The sequence below is a fragment of the Rhinopithecus roxellana genome, chromosome 3 (genome assembly GCF_007565055.1).
Source record: "Rhinopithecus roxellana isolate Shanxi Qingling chromosome 3, ASM756505v1, whole genome shotgun sequence".
Lineage (NCBI taxonomy): Eukaryota > Metazoa > Chordata > Mammalia > Primates > Cercopithecidae > Rhinopithecus > Rhinopithecus roxellana.
Window position 1 is genome coordinate 160540395 of NC_044551.1, and position 11521 is coordinate 160551915.

The window sequence follows — 11521 nt, forward strand, 5'->3', positions numbered from 1 at the left end:
ATGGTTTCCTTATAAACCATTCTACCATAAGAACATATGCACACATATGTTCCTCGCAGCACTATTGACAATAGCAAAGACATGGAATCAACCTAAATACTCATCAATGGTAGACTGGACAAAGAACATGTGGTACATATACACCATGGAATACTACACAGCCATGAAAAAGAACAATATCATGTCCTTTGCAGGAACATGAGTGGAGCTAGATGCCATCATCCTTAGCAAACTTATGCAGGAACAGAAAAACAAATACCACGTGTTCTCACTCATAAGTGGGAGCTAAAGATGAGAACTTATGGACACTTAGAGGGGAACAACACACACTGGGGCCTATTGGAGGGTGGAGGGAGGGAGGAAGGAGAGGATCAGGAAAAATAACTAATGGGTACTAGGGTTAATAGGTGGATGACAAAATAATCTGTACAACAAACACCCATGACATGAGTTTACCTGTGTAACAAACCTGCACATGGACCCCTGAACTTAAAATAAAAGTTAGAAAAAAAAAGATATGATTTCCTGGAATGTTATAAGGGCAAGAGTTACCTTGGTTTCTTCCAGAAAATCCCTCTATGGTGACTACTGGGAACCCTGTGCCTACTCAAGGCTTTGGCTTTGTGTGATACCCCCAAAATTTAGACCTTATTCCAGATAAAGGAGGGGGAATCCTCTGAATTAAGGTTATGGTTCTACTACCTGGCAATTTAGGAGATCAAAATTGAAATTAAATTTAGTTATAGACAGAAATATTATTGTACACTTGAGTTTGTAGACTGAGAGTTTTATTTTTGAGGGATCTGAACTGTATTCAGCAGGGGATAGGCAGCTAAGTAAGGCCAGTGACATGCCAAATAGTTGTTTTAGAAAAGTCACTTTGGCAGCAAGGTGAAAGATGGATTGAGCGGTGAGGGACTTGAGAAGGAGAGACCAGTCAGGAGGTGACTGTTGAGACAATGGGGTTGTGTTGGAGGGGATGCAGGGAGACGAGCTAACTCACCGATGGCCTGCTCACCCAACCCGGCTCCCTTTCCTTCAGGACACATGGCTAACATGTTTTCCCAGCTTTCCTTGCTGGGTGTGGCATGTTACTGAAATCAGACCAGAGGAACATGGCCAGAAGTGGGGCACGCAATGTGCTGCCTCCCATAGAAGCCTCCTTGTGCCCTCTCTTCCTCAGTCTACATGTGTTGCTGGCAGAGCCTCCATGAGGCTGGGTCCCTGATGACTGCATGGAGTACATACAAACAAACACACATGCCTCTAAACAAATGAGCAAGAAACAAATTTCATCACATTGTGATACTGACATTTCCAAGTTCATTTTTTAATGCAGCTAGTGTCATCTTCACTTATATATAATTTCTGAATCTCTCTGGTTAGAGTGGAGCTCAATCCTTTGCATGCACTGTTGGCCCTGCTGTGTACCCATACTACCTCTATCCAGCCCCCATTATAGGAAACACAGAAAAGTAGAAAGAAGAAAATAAATGTTAAGTGTCACTTCACCTGCCAGTGACAGGCACTCCTCTTTGTTTATTTTCTCTCACTCTATTTTTTTTCTACAGCAAAAAAAGCTGTGGGTTTTTTTGTTTTGTTTTGTTTTGTTTTCTTTAGTTGGAGTTTTGCTCTTGTTGCCCAGACTGGAGTGCAGTACTGTGATCTTGGCTCACTGCAACCTCTGCCTTCTAGTTTCAAGTGATTCTCTTACCTCAGCCTCCCGAGTAGCTGGGATTACAGGCACCTGCCACTATGTCTGGCTAATTTTTGTATTTTTAGTAGAGACGGGGTTTCACTATGTTGGCCAAGCTGGTCTCGAACTCCTGACCTTGTGATCCGCCCGCCTTGGCCTCCCAAAGTGCTGGGATTACAGGCGTAAGCCACCATACCCAGCCAGTCTTTTCATATAACCATTACTAGAAACATCCCTGAGTTCAGATGTAGCATATCTTATATTTCACATTTAGTGACTTACTTATTCAACATTCATTGAATGCCTAGGTGTCAGTCACTGACTCAATGGTAGGAATGAAAAGGTGAACATGGCATAGTTCCTGCCCTCAAAGAAACTCCAACCTCATGGAGGAGAGAGACACTTAAGCAGATAATGGCAAAATATGTCAGCAGAGTGACAGAGAAAGGAGTTAATAAAGCTAGAAGGAAGGGTTTCTAACTTTTTTTTTTTTTTTTTTTTTTCTTTTGAGGCGGAGTCTTGCTCTGTCGCCCAGGCTGGAGTGCAGTGGCCAGATCTCAGCTCACTGCAAGCTCCGCCTCCCGGGTTCCCGCCATTCTCCTGCCTCAGCCTCCCAAGTAGCTGGGACTACAGGCGCCCGCCACCTCGCCCGGCTAGTTTTTTGTATTTTTAGTAGAGACGGGGTTTCACTGTGTTCGCCAGGATGGTCTCGATCTCCTGACCTTGTGATCCGCCCGTCTCAGCCTCCCAAAGTGCTGGGATTACAGGCTTGAGCCACCGCGCCCGGCCACATTTTTTTTTTTAAAATGAACATTTATTCTTTACTATTTGCCAGGAACTCTTCTAATAGCCTTGCAGATATAAATTCATTTAATCCTCCTGGCAATCCCAGGAGAGACATCTCACAGCATCTCAATGTTGCAGATGAGAAAACAATACCACAGAGAGGTTAAGTAACTTGCCCCTTGTTCAACATCTCACAGCTACTTAGTATGGAAGGAGATTCAGCAGTGTGTGTGTGTGTGTGTATGTGTGTGTGTGTGGAAGGTGTGTGTGTGTGTCTCCCCAGAGTTGCCTTCCTAGAAGCCTCTCAAGGAAGGGAAGAGTAAGTGTGAAAAAGAATGAGTGACTAGCGAGAAACTATGAGTGGGATAATGGTTACCTAGTAAAGCCAAGATGGAACATGTGGCCCAGGTCTTTTGATCTAATCATGTTATACTGGGCTCCAGGCATTGAATCTTAATGTGAGGATATGTTAGGCTCATTTGAGGAAGTCAGATGACTCAAGAAGACAATAAAGCTTTAAAGGAGCCTGGCTGAGCTTACAAACTGTGCATAGAAGGAACTGTTCATCAGGTATGTGATGTTTGAAATCATAGTGATTCCACTGGCTAGTAAATGTGAATCAAGTGGTATTCTAGAACATGAGAGCTTTGTAACTCTTTCTCCCTGTGGCTGGTCAAAATTAAACAAGCAGTTAGAAGAGAGAGAAAGACTACTTTTCTCTACAATGATGACAGCTCTAAGTGCTGTCACATCCAGAGAGGAAGGACATGTGTTTTCACTGACCCAAAGACTAAGTGTTAAGAAAGAAATAAGGTACCTGTGATGATGGATTAGGGTAAGTGGTGCTACTGGAGAGAGGGTGAATTTTCAATACAGACCTGAGAACAAGGCTGGCTGGAATCCACCCTTAAATCAGCTGTAAGGCAGCCTTTCAACCTTGCTGTCTTCATCTAAAGAGTATGGAAACAACCATCTGAGCCCTCCCTGTCAAGGGTGCTCTCTCACATGCCTGACGTACTTTTGCCCCTTCTATAGGACACCATGAAAGGGCCTGCTTTTCTTTCTGCCCCAGGAATTCTTTTATAGCATCCCAGGATTGTTCTTTTCCCCATAGAGACAATGGTTTTACATCAATGATTCAATGACTATGGCAGACAGAGAATGACCTTCCAAGGACGCTCACTTCCTAATCCCAGGAACCTGTGAACATGTCCCCTTACATGGCAAAAGGGACTTGCCTAACAGATTAAGTGAAGGATCTTGAGATCAGGATGCCATCTAGATTATTTGTGTAAGCTCAGTGTAACTACAAAGGTACTTAAGAGTTGGAGAGGCAGAAGAGAGAGGCAAAGGGAGATCTGATGACAGAAGAGAAGGTGATGCAATTTGAGGAGGGCTCAACTTGCTAGTGCTGGCTCTGAAGGTGGAGGAAGAGGACCGCAAGCCCCAGAATGCAAGGGTTTCAGATGCTGGAAAAGACAGATTCTTCCCTAGAGCATCCAGAAAGGATTGCAGCCCTGCTGACACCAAGGTTTTAGCCCAGTGAGACCCATGCCAGACTTCTGATCTCCAGAACTGTAAGATAATAAATTTGTTTTGTTTTAAGCAATGAAATTTGTGGTCAGGTTTCACAGTAGCCATAGAAAATAAATACAATGACCTTTGCCATTTTCTCTCTTTATGAGGGCAAGCGATTCAGAAATCCATAGCTCAAATAAATCTGCTTGTCCTGTCTTGTATCTTCTTAGCCCCATCAAATTTCCTCATTTATCTTGACCTGTGTCAGCCCACATGCGTTGTGACTCTGGCTTTCAAGTCGGCTTTTGAAAAGTGCTTGCTTTCTGTGCTTGGGGAGACATTCTTCCTATACCTGGAATGAAGCCCCCAAGCCTATGTCATGATTTGATTTTGCATCAGTGGGTACATTACATATTTTGAAGGGAGAAGTGGACTTGGGAAAGATTTGGCCTTTATGATTTTGTTAGAGGATTAACAAAATCTCACTCACTCTTCACTTCTTTTGGAAACTCTTATTTTTAAACATTTTACTGTTTACTGTAGATCCTACCTTGAAACTGGCATTGTATCTGCCCTAGTTTGGGGAGAGCGGCCAGGAGATTGAATGGAGTGTTAAAATCTGCAGAATTTTAGAGTACAAAGAAACTGTAAGAAGCCATAGTCACCCAGTTAGGATGGCTCAGCAGGAATCTGGAAGGCAATCTTGGGTTCCTCATTTAAGCAATGTTGATGTAAAGTTATTGTTACTCCAAAATTAATCAAGGTTACAGACTCAAGGTTTATTAAGCAAAGTCACCTGTTAATGCAATCTACACTCTTACAAGTTTTCCTTTAGTTCAGTGTTTCCCATAGAGTGGGATGCATACATGTCCCGCCTGCTGGTATTTGATGTGATTTAAAGTGGTTCATGGACAGAGCATTTGATAACATCGAATTATGGAGGGTGAGTGTTATTCCCCTATGATTTCTCATTCAATCCCTCTTTGTGCAATCGAGGTTAAATTCTTTGGTATGCTATTAACACTTTCTAACCTGAGCCAATCTGCCTTTTACAATAGGGAGAGCAGGCCATCATCAGAATATTTTTAACAGCTTCATTGAAGTATAATTGACATAAACCAAGCTGCATGTGTTGAAAGTGTACAATTTGAAAAGTTTGACCTATGCAGATACCCATAAAACCACTTCCATAATCAAGATAATAACTACTTCTCTCACCCCAAAAGCATTCCTGTGACCCATTGTGATCTCTTCTTCCCACTCGTCTGCTCAATCCCATCCCCAGGCAACTACTGTCCTTCTTTCTGTCACTATAGTACGGTGAACTCTTTTTAGGGAGGGTCTGGCTACTATCACCTAACAAATTTATTTTGAGATTCATCCAAATTTGTGTGTGTACACAGGCAGTTTTCCATTATATAAATAGATCACAATTTGCTTTTCCATTCACCTGTTGATGGACCTTTGGGTTGTTTCCAGCTTTTGCCAATTGCAAATAAAGCTACTGTGAACGCTCGTGATCATGTTTTTATTTTTTTATTTTTTTTATTTTTTATTTTTTTTTTTTTTTTTATTTTTATTTTATTTTTTTTTTTTTTTTTTCAGGAGAACACTGACTTTTATTGAGGAAGACAGGCCAAATGTTGTTTGGAGTCACTGCATTTTTTAGGCAAGTCAATTAGACAAGCTTTTTTTTTTTTTTTTTTTGAGACAGTCTTGCTCTGTCGCCCAGGCTGGAGTGCAATGACGCAATCTCGGCTCACTGCACCCTCTGCCTCCTGGGTTCAAGCAATTCTCCTGCCTCAGCCTCTGAGTAGCTGGGATTACAGGCGTGCACAACCACGCCCGGCTAATTTTGTATTTTTAGTAGAGACGGGGTTTCACCATGTTGGTCAGGCTGGTCTCGAACTCCTAACCTCATGATCTGCCTGCCTCAGCCTCCCAAAGTGCTGGGATTACAGGCGTGAGCTACCGCACCCGGCCTGGCAAGCTTCTTCTTGAGAAAGGATGAACAGTTCTCAGCAAAGAGGAGTCATCATTCTTCTGAACCACCATGAACATTCCAGAGAAGAGGTAGATAGAAAGCTAGATTCTGGAGGATGTGCTACAGTGAGCTAGGCCCTCAGGCAGGTGGTGGTGCCCAGAAGAAATGGCAGTATGAGTCCAGGCTCCCCTGGTCCTAAGAGAATGTTTTAGACTAGACGTCTAGGAGAAAAGTCCAGGCACTGTCTTCATAGACCTGCATCAGGCTGGTCCTAAGTCTCCTGTTCCAGCTACATAGTGGACACCTCCCTCTGGACTATAGCACACAGGGCCACAGCGCAACTGGGGCTCTTCCTCTTCATACCAGCGCTGTTCACTGAAGTCAGGGAAGAAGGCTGCAATCTCTCTGCTGGCTGAAACCACAGAGTCCGAACCGTGGGTGGTGTTGCGGGTGTCGGTGAGGCCGAAACTCCCACGAATGGAATCTGGGGCCACATGGCGTGCTCGGAACACTCTGGTGGGTCCCATGAGCGTCCTCCAGAGCTGGATGGCATCCTTGTGGGCAAGGATGTAGGCTCGGATTGGCCCGCTGGCCATGAACTCCACCAGCCGCTGATAGAAAAAACGCCCTTCGTGCTCTTGGTAAAACTTCTGGCAGTCTTCCTTTCTCCACAGTAGTTCTCTCATTCGTACAATCAGGAACTTGTTGCTTAGAATCTGCTGATGAACAGCCTCCAGAATCAGTGGATGGGCGACTGCATCAGGCTTGATCAGGGCTAGAGTGAGCTGGAGCGCCTGAGGGCTTCGCAAGATTGAGGCCATCTCACTCCTTAATGATCTTAGCTCACTTCCTGTTGTACTTTCTCACAGCTCCTTGCAAGTTTCCTTCAGTTCCATCTTCTCCACCAGAAGGTGTAAGAAGTACCTAGCACACCGCTGGCTCTTAACAGTATCTGAATGAACCAATGAATGCATCTGATCCAGCTATTCCAAGGTCAGGCTGCGAGGGGTTCTCCTAGCAAGAACACGCGGCCCCTGGCCTAAGCCCACCCCAGATTCTAGGTCATTCGGAGCCCCAGTGCAGCGGAAGTCCCGTGATCATGTTTTTATAAGGACATATGCTTTCATTGTTCTTGGGCCCATACCCAGGAGTGGAATGGCTGAATCATAAGGTAGTGTATGTTTATCTTTAAAGAAATTACCAAATGATTTTTCAAAGCGGTTGTACCATTTTACATTCATACCAGAAGAGTATGAGGGTGCCAGTTCTTTCATATCCTCCTCAGCACCTATAGTCAGTCTTCTTAATTTTAGCCATTCTAATAGGTTAATAGTCACTTATTGTGGTTTTAAATTGCATTTCCCAATGACTAATGATACTAAGCATCTTTGTGTGTGTGTGTGTGTGTGTGTGTGTGTGTGTGTGTGTGTGTTTAGTAGAGACAGGGTTTCACCATGTTAGCCAGGATGGTCTCGATCTCCTGACCTTGTGATCCGCCCACCTCGGTCTCCCAAAGTGCTGGGATTACAGGCGCGAGCCACCGCACCCGGACTACTAAGTATCTTTTAATGCTCAATTTGACATCTGTTTCTCCTCTTTGGTGAAGTATTTGTTAAAATCTTTTGCTAATTTTTAAAATTAGGTTGTTTGTCTTATTGAGTTTTGAGAGTTCTTTACCTATATTTGATGTAAGTACTTTATTATATATCCAATTTTCAAATGTTTTCTCCAAGTCTGTGGTTTGTCTTTTCATGCTCTTAACAATGTTTTTTGAGAGCAACATTTTAACATTTTGACAAAGTACAATTTTTCAATTGTGTTTATGTATTGTGATTTTGTGTCTTATCTAAGAAATCATTGCCTAACTCAAGGCCACAAAGATTTTCCTCTATGTTTTTGTTCTAGAAGTTGTACAATGTTAGGCTTTAAATTTAGGCCTACAATCTACTTTCAGTTAAATTTTGTTTATGGTGTGATGTACAGATTGACGTTAACTCTCTCTCTCTTTTTTGCATACATCAAATTGGCCCAGAACATTTATTGAAAAGATTACTTTTTCCACTGTATCATCTTTACACCTTTGTCAAAAACACATTGTCCATATATATGTGGGTCTACTTTTGGACTCTATTCTATTTTAATGACGTATGTGTCTATCTTTATGCCAATACCACACTGTCTTTGTTACTATAACTTTATAATAAATGTCGACATCAGGTAGTATTAGTCTCCAACTTTGTTCTTTTTAAAAGTTATTTTGGCTATGTTAGAGCTCCTTTTCACTCCTCTATAAATTTTAGAATCAGTCTGTCAGTTTCAATAAAAAGACATGCTAAGATTTTGTTTGAATTGCATTGATTTCATAAATCATTTGATGGATAATTGACTTCTTAGTATTTAGTCTTCTGACCCATGAGTACCCTATCTCTCTAACTTTGTTTATGTCATCTTCAATTCCTTTCAACTATATTTTGTAGTTTTTATTGTACATACCTTTCATGTTTAGCCATATTTACTCGTAACTACATAACATTTTTGAAGCTATTGTAAATGCTTTTGTTTTTAAATTTCAATTCTGATTATTTGTTACTAATATTTATAAATACAAATGATTTTAGAAATTGATCTTGTATCCTGTAACACTTTAAACTCAATTATTGGTTCTAGAAGGTTTTTTGTAGATTCTATTACATTTCCTACATAGATGATCATGTTGTCTGCAAATAAAGGCAGCTTTATTTCTTCCTTTTCATCCTGGATGCCTTTTGTTTTCTTTCTCACTTATTTTACAGGCTATCACCTGTTTCAGGAAGTCAGGGACCCCAAACAGAGGGACCAGCTGAAGCCATGGCAGAAGAACATAAATTGTGAAGATTTCATGGACATTTATTAGTTCCCCAAATTAAGACTTATAATTTCTTACACCTGTCTTTACTGCAATCTCTGAACATAAATTGTGAAGATTTCATGAACACTTATCACTTCCCCAATCAATACCCTTGTGATTTCTTATGCCTGTCTTCACTTTAATCTCTTAATCCCATCATCTTCGTAAGCTGAGGAGGATGTATGTTGCCTCAGGACCCTGTGATGATTGCGTTAACTGCACAAATTGTTTATAGAGCATGTGTGCTTAAACAATGTGAAATCTGGGCACCTTGGAAAAAGAACAGGATAACAGCAATGTTCAGGGAACAAGGGAGATGACGTTAAACTCTGACTGCTGGTGAGCGGGGTGGAACAGAGCCATATTTCTCTTCTTTCAAAAGCAAAGAGGAGAACTATCGCTGAATTCTTTTTCTCAGCAAGGAACATCCCTGAGAAAGAGAATGGCCCCTGAAAGTAGGCCTCTGAAATGGCCGCTTTGGGAGCAACTGTCTTTTATGGTCGAAGGCGAAGGGATGAAATAAACCCTGGTCTCCTGTAGCACTCCCAGGCTTATTAGGACAAGGAAATTCCCGCCTAATAAATTTTGGTCAGAGCAGTTATCTGCTCTCACACCCTGTCTCCTGATAAGATGTTATCAATGACAACATGTGCCCGAAACATTTGCAATTTTGATTTCACCCCATCCTGTGGCCCTGTGATCTCACCCTGCCTCCATTTGCCTTATGATATTTTATTACCTTGTGAAGCATGTAATCTCTGTGACCCACACCCTATTCATACACTCCCTCCCCTTTTGAAAATCGCTAATAAAAACTTGCTGGTTTTACGGCTCAGGGAGCATCACGGAACTTGCCGACATGTGATGTCTGACCCGGACACCCAACTTTAAAATCTCTCTCTTTTGTACTCTTTCCCTTTATTTCTCAGACCAGCTGATGCTTAGGAAAATAGAAAAGAACTCACATTGAATACTGGGGGTGGGGTTTCCCCCGATAATCACCACCAGTACTGTGTTGAATAGAAGTAGTAAGAGCAGACATCCTTTACTTTGTACCTGATCTAAGTGGAAAGCATTAGGCCTTGACCATTGTTTGCTGTTATCTTTACAGTTTAGACATCTTTAATCACATTGAGGAAGTTCCCTCATATCCTTAGTTTGCTGAGATTATTATTTTGTTAGGAAGGAATGTGGGTCTTAGCAAATGCTTTATTTGCATCTATTGAGATGTTCATATGGTTTTTCATTTTTAGTTTGTTAATATGGTGAATTAGATTGATTTTTCAAATGTTAAACAAACTTTTTAATCTTGGGATATATACCACTTGGTAATGATGTATTATTGTTTCTACATCTTGTTGGATTTGATTTGCTAAAATTTTATTTAAACATTTTACTCCTATGTTCTTGAGGATTTGTAGTCTATGGTTTTCTTTTCTTGTAATGTGTTTGGTTTCAGTATCACTGTAATGTTGCTCTCAGATAATGAGTTGTTAAGTATCCTTTCCTATTCAATTTCTGAAAGAGTGTTTGCAGGATTGGTATTATTTCCTCCCTAACTATTTGGTAGTGAAGTGGCATTGTTCGTTTGGGGTAATACCTGAGGTTTGTTGCCCCATGCGAAGGAAATCAAGGACACACATGGAGTGAGGTTAAGAGTGGAGGTTTAAAGAAAGAAAAAGGAGAACGGCTCTCTTTCCTGCAAGAGAGAGGGGCACCCGAGTGGGACTTCTCATCCTTTGATGAAATGCACGGGGTCTTATAGACTGAGTTGAGGAGATGGTGTCTGATTTATGTAGGACCCAAAGATTGGTTGGACCAGGTGTGATATATACACAGCACAGCAAAGAAACTGGCCACCCCACCCTAATCTTTTATTATGGAAATTATTTTTAACCTGGCCATTGGCCATGTTTTCTACTCCTTACTGTACTCGTGGTTGACAAAGAGAAGGGAAGATGGAGCCTCAGTGTTGGATACCACCTAACCCCCAGGTAGCCTTTTCCTATTGTTACAGCTGCTGGCATTCACCCATGCAAACTTCCAGCTTGCTTATCTATGTTTGCAGCTCGATTTTACAGGCTGCTTTTTGTTAGAAAAGAAATTATTTGGGAGATGCTTTTCATTTAAAAGGAAACCTTACCAAGGACTTCCTTACCCTCACTATCTACCTAAATAATTTCTTAGTAATGCTTACATTATTAGCATTCACCAATAAAACCATTGGAGCCTGGGGTTTTGTTTGTGAGAAGATTTATGATCATAAATTCAATTTCTTTAATAGGTATTAAAGTATGTAGGTAATCTACTTCTTCTTGAGTGAACTTTGATAGTTTGTATCTTTCAAGGAGTTAGTCTATTTCATCTAAGTTATCAAATGTATTGGCATAAAGTTTATAATGTTCACTCATTTAAAAACATCTATAGACTAGGCAGTGATGTCACCTCTCTCATTCTGGATGTTGGTAGTTTGTGTCTTTTCTGCTTTTTTTTCTGATCATTTTGGCTAGAGGGCTAAAAATTACTATATTGATCTTCTCCAAGAACCACCTTTTAGTTTCATAGATTTTTCTCTATTTTTCTTCTGCTTTCTATTTCAGTAATTTCTGCTCTAACCTTTATTTTTTGGGGCTTATTTTAGGTTTTATTT

General features: G+C 41.2%; 1 protein-coding gene across 2 annotated transcripts; it reads right to left on the bottom strand.

Annotated features, from left to right (window-relative positions):
• Window positions 1–5590: 5590 nt before the first annotated feature.
• LOC115896340 (nucleoside diphosphate kinase 6) lies at window positions 5591–7070 on the bottom strand. Of its 2 annotated transcripts, XM_030926654.1 has the most exons (2): window positions 6610–7023; window positions 5591–6572 (listed from the first exon to the last, which is right to left on the bottom strand). In XM_030926654.1, exons 1-2 carry the CDS (start codon window positions 6803–6805, stop codon window positions 6274–6276), a joined length of 495 nt encoding a protein of 164 aa, XP_030782514.1. In that variant the 5' UTR covers window positions 6806–7023; the 3' UTR covers window positions 5591–6273. The 2 variants fall into 2 exon arrangements, with proteins under 2 accessions (XP_030782514.1, XP_030782513.1); XM_030926653.1 differs by having other exon boundaries at window positions 5591–7070.
• Window positions 7071–11521: the final 4451 nt, after the last annotated feature.

What these genes read in the sequence shown, in the direction of transcription:
- LOC115896340 (XM_030926653.1), bottom strand. Translation starts at nt 6,805, where the DNA reads ATGGCCTCAATCTTGCGAAGCCCTCAGGCGCTCCAGCTCACTCTAGCC.